Source organism: Sphaeroforma arctica, assembly GCF_001186125.1.
Source record: "Sphaeroforma arctica JP610 unplaced genomic scaffold supercont1.331, whole genome shotgun sequence".
NCBI classification, from domain to species: Eukaryota; class Ichthyosporea; order Ichthyophonida; genus Sphaeroforma; species Sphaeroforma arctica.
The window spans coordinates 70,541-75,792 of record NW_014040227.1 but is presented as its reverse complement, the minus strand read 5'-3'; the positions used below and the strand labels follow the sequence as shown (position 1 = coordinate 75,792).

Sequence of the window (5,252 nt, the reverse complement as noted above, 5' to 3'; positions counted from 1 at the left end):
CGTGCGTGTGTAGTTGTGTGTGTGTGTGTGTGTGTGTGTGTGTGTGTGTGTTTGTGTATGTGTGTGTATGTGTGTGTGTGAATGTCTACTTAAGTTTGTGTCACAAACGTATAGCAGGTGGGGCAAGCGGGGCGAATGGCCATTACCAGCGCTGAGCAACCTTGTGGAGGGTGCGTTGTGCGCTTGTCCTTCGATTGTGTAAGTCGGTTATATCCACTACCTGCGTTGGTTTGCCATGGGCATTGCTTGCATAAAACCATGCTGCTGTACGAATTGGACTCATACTGCTTTTTATTCCTGACTCCTCGTCCTATGGCTAGAGCTGGAGGTATTCTGGGTTCCAAGTTTTTGTACAAACCATTTGAGTGAGCGACATTGCAGAAAACAACTAGTTTTTTACCTGCTTAGCAGAGTTCGTGAAAATTAGATGCTATATGATGATAACGTGCTTTTGTGTCACACGCATCAACCCAGAAACAAAACCACAATAGCGCCAGCGAAACGAAGTTGTGACTCTCCGGTGGTTCGTGAGCGTGATCCAGAATCCTGGAAACGGCAGAAGACAGGCAGCGCCCAGTGCAAAGCGCTCTCCCACTTCCTGCAAAGTAGTGAGGAATTGGCGGGCGATCGTATGGCCCCCGGGTTCATAGCCGAGAAGGTGGTGGTGCAGAAAGGGCCGGTATGTACTGTTGTTTGTGCGTCTTGGCGCCAATGTGTACGCATGTACTATTTGTATGCGTACATAGGCTGTTTATATACCTTCTGCTGGTGCGAACGGGACAATTGCGATAGAAATCAAACACGTTGGTCGAGTATCTGATATCCGTAAATACAATGTTTTAAGTGACATAACTGTCCACAAGCCTTGCATTAGAGTTGGTTTTCCTTGCCTTCTCTGCTAGCTCGCACTTGCATGTTCTGATAGATAGGCATGCATAGCTCATCTTGTGGCACATACAAGCCTCTTCGCCCTAGCTACTACATATCTTGTTGATGGAGAATGGTATCTCTTTTCACACTACTATACCGCTTTTAGACTTATATATATAAACGTGGCATATATTACCGCGCATGTATCTCATCCTCCTCTACTTTCCTGCCATTCGAAAATAAAATTCGCCGTGCAAGGTATGGGACATAGTGGTGCCAACCGACACCCGCAGCTGCTGCTTCACCAAAGCATATTCAAAGTATCACGAGGGCACCGGTAGTGTCCTGCAGACAAATACGGAGCACTCGTATGTATCGGCATTTGAACCAATCATGGAGGCGCGGAGAATCTCAAACGAAAACAAGCGAGCCCAATTCGAAGAGAGCAAAGCCTCATCGTCACACACCCCTGCGGAAACGCACACACAAGAACAGTCCCAATCGCAATCGCAATCAGAAACAGAGCCGCAGACATCGGCACAGTCCCTCGTTGACGGAAAAGAAGTACCGCCAACAGAGTCAGACATCGGAACAGAGTTGCAAACACAATCAAAGGCAAAGATCGAGACTACCGAGGAGACAGCAGCGGACAAGTCCCCAGCGGTGGCAAAGGGTATCATGTCAGAAGTCCCACGCGAACAAATTGATGCTGTAATGGCTTTGGGGCTCCGATTCTTGAGCCCCAGAGAAATCGCTCGGTTGCACTGCTTCCCAGATACCATGACATTCCCAAAAAGTATAAATAGAAACTCGGCATACAAATTGCTAGGCAATTCCCTGAATGTCAGAGTGGTGAGTCGGTTATTGACATATATGTTTGACAGCCAAAAAGAACAATAAATCGAACTTAATTTAGAACTAGATAAATCAAGTTAGATTGTGCCTCGCAATTCAGATTACGAGGTGTAAATGTATCTCCTCCGTGTCGAAGAGGGTCGAAGCCGAGGGTGGAAAGTATTGTGAGCTATTTCAACTTTTGTAGACCCTTTTACAACATCTTGTAGGAACCTGTTCTGACTTAAAAGGACAGCTTGTCTGTTCCTATAGCTAGCACCTGCGTTGAAAGGCATTGTACAAATTCGGACCATATTTTCGTGTGCTCAAATTTGCTGGATGTGTTGTTAATGTCATCCTACAGACTTCAGTATTGAAATGTGAATCCAGGGCCATGGCTCGTCAATATCATAGCACAGTTTCGAGCCAACAAAAACGTACAGAATGAGTACAATCAAAAAGCCCAAATTAAGCTTCTATACAGCAAGCATTTATTTCGGACATACCGGAAAGTTTATTTTGATCTATAGTTCTTTATGGAATGATCTCGCTTTATACTATCGAATTGCGAATGCCCGCTCTAGTCTACTCTACGACCACAGACCACTCGCTCTCTATGTCGCCGTACTGAATGTCTGAGATGGTGTTGTTGACTCGTAGTGTGAGTTCACCGGACTTGCCAGCGGCAAGCGGCACAGCGTAGTCCTTGCCCTGGTAGCCAATGTTCTTCACAGGCGACACAATGCAGGCTGTACCGGCTCCGAAGGCTTCGATCAACTGATAGGGGTGTAGGACGGGTACATGAGTTAAGCTTCTTGAGTGCTTGGCAGTCGACATAAGTGACAAGCTATTGGAATACAAGCAAACGTGACGTCGTGGACTGTGTGGCAAAACAAAAAAGCAATCTTGCTTTCTCACGGGATAGAATACGAAGGCCGCCGGCATTTTATGGACATTCAACAGTTAGCGATGAACAAATCTCTTCAAATCGCTTGGCTGTGTATACATAAACGACATATATCAGTCAACTTCCAAACTACATATTAATTATCGAGTACCACATACCCTGCCCTCTTGCTGAGCCTCGATTAGGTCCTTCATGGTGAACCATCCTTCAGTCACCTTGAACTCTCCCCACTGCTTAGCCAAATCGATGATAGAGTCGCGCGTAACTCCAGGCAGGATGGTGCCTTCAAGGGGTGCGGTTATCAACTCTTTCTCTGAAGGGATTCAAATTGGAAGAACGATATATGAATTCGAGTGGAAAGCACTCTATATTTTGACGGATACGGTTCCCGACACCGGAAATGTAAATCTCAAGACACCTGGTTTGGCAAAGAAAAATGAAGTCCGATTATGAGCAGCTGCGTATTCAGGGAATGTCAGCTGGCTGTCATCGGTTGTTTTTGTACAACTAAAAATCATAGCACTGAGTACACCCTACACGCACAGTCCCGGTGATATGCAAATCAGGGATGATGAACGAGAGGAAAGATCTACTCTTGCACTACTGCGGCAATTCGAACTATCAATAGAACAAATACACTGCAAATAGAAAGTATACATACCACCAGCCTTGTTGGTCCAGAACACGAAGAAGTTCATGGTGCCGACTTCAGTGACCTTGTGGTCCTCATCAGAGAGCCACAGCAACTGATCGTAGCCCTTCTCGCCCGCCTCTATTTGCGGTACAACGCCGGGAGCGTAATTCCTATACGCAGGTATATGTCAAGGTGACAAGTAAGTTTGAGTGCCAGCTTTCTATTTTAGAAATATTGTACGTAATAAACAGCATCGATACAAACATTCACGTACATGCAGCGTTGATGAAGTATGTGATCGTGGTGAACATCACAATTGCAGATTTGAAGTGACTACCAGCCCCAGATAAACGAAGTATGAAGATATAGGTCACAGCCTAGTCATAGTTGTCGTGTTGTATACATGGTCAAATACCATGCAACGGCTACATATAAGACATTACAGTAATGTGCGGGTGCGTGAAATCGAAAGTTGCATACAGTATTAGATAACAAACACACAGCAAGCCATCCCACTGAACTACCACTTTGGTGTTAACGTATTCGCAATGGGCCTCCTATAAACACATCCAACCCAATTCTATAGCCATAAATACTATCTAGCCATTCCAAAAAGTACAACCTTCGTAGACTACTCAAGTAAGCACATACCCTCCGATTTTGTAGTTTCCAACACCTCCGGGCCATGCGCGGTTGTAGCGGTCGTCAGCCAAGAGCGACACTGGCGCAAAGCCGTTTTTGTAGTACGGACCTACCGGTGACATGATGACAAACATCTTGGCATTCTTTGATGCTCCTACACCGAGTGACGGCTATTAGAGGGATGTGCGTGATTGAGTAGCGTATATGAGTAATTATTGTGATCCTGCAGATTATGTAAACTTTAGCGATAAACCAATCGTGCACAAGGTATAGGTATAAACATAGCAGAGAGAATATCAACCTCTCCATACTAGAACGTAATCGTGTAATGTATACAGCGAACATAGCGTAATCGGACAACGCTCCAGAGTGATTACACACCTGATTAAGACACATTTGGGCATGTACTTCTACATCCATGTCTATTGATCAATAGACTCACCTGTGTACCAATAGCTGTTGGACGTAAATATAAGGAGTAGCCCTTTTCCTCGGGGATCCACGCACTATCCACCTTGACAAGCTCTTTTATGCACTCGAGGAACTGGTCCTGATCAAAATCTGGTAGAGCAATGCGCTGCGTTGATCGTGCCAGGCGTCGCATGTTCATGTCTGGTCGGAATAGACGCACTTTTCCGTCTTGGCCTGGAAGATGAGACGGGTGTCGTACAAAGAATGGATAAGAATATGCCGATATAATGAAGCGGATCTCCACCCTGAGGCTGGGCGGAGTGTGTATGTTGGTGTGGAGTCTCATAATCAAGTCCTTAATACTTTGGGCTGAGACTACGTGCGCTACTGCTAATCAGTCACGAAGGGCTCGTGTATACCAGTCTTTGAGCTCCAGTATGAGCTTCAGTAACAAGTTTTAATGTATGTGTCTATATTTTGTATTATATACTCATATGCAACACAATTTGTAATATATCTGACTATAATATGATACACATACATATATATAAATGTGCAATTTGTTAAAAAAACATATATATGTATATGTACATCAACTAACTATGAACACCATTAAACCTGCATTGTGTGCTATTTCCAAGCGAGTAAAGGGCAAAACAACCACGTTAAACCCATGATAATATAAATATGTGTCTTCATGCTTATAGCTAGTAAAAGTACCTGGTGTTCGAATATATATATATATATATATATATGTATATATATATATATATATGTATGTATATATACATAAATATCTATCATTTAATCTTTTACGTGAACTCTATTTTATCACATCGAACATTCATCTCATATATATATATATATATATATTATACACGTCTATATACATGTAAAATGAAATTCATTTATATACATAAATTTATTAAGCGAGTGTACGTATATTTATGAAAT

The 5,252-nt window shown here is 43.5% G+C and overlaps 2 protein-coding genes across 2 annotated transcripts in view; one reads left to right on the top strand and one right to left on the bottom strand.

The window, feature by feature from the left end:
* SARC_05276 (hypothetical protein) overlaps positions 1-1,789 on the top strand; it is a 5,839-nt gene extending 4,050 nt beyond the window's left edge. The window contains exons 6-7 of the mRNA XM_014300871.1: positions 475-679; positions 1,129-1,789. Of these exons, the coding sequence (XP_014156346.1) occupies positions 475-679; positions 1,129-1,770 (847 nt within the window). The 3' untranslated portion in view covers positions 1,771-1,789. The remainder of the gene's footprint in view (positions 1-474; positions 680-1,128) is intronic.
* A 387-nt stretch (positions 1,790-2,176) lies between these two features.
* On the bottom strand, positions 2,177-4,644 carry SARC_05275 (branched-chain-amino-acid aminotransferase; the record flags this gene model as incomplete). The annotated part of the gene is made up of 5 exons (XM_014300870.1): positions 2,177-2,481; positions 2,770-2,924; positions 3,273-3,415; positions 3,897-4,057; positions 4,330-4,644. 5 exons carry the CDS (start codon positions 4,642-4,644, stop codon positions 2,290-2,292), a joined length of 966 nt encoding a protein of 321 aa, XP_014156345.1. The 3' UTR covers positions 2,177-2,289.
* Between the last annotated feature and the right edge of the window lie 608 nt (positions 4,645-5,252).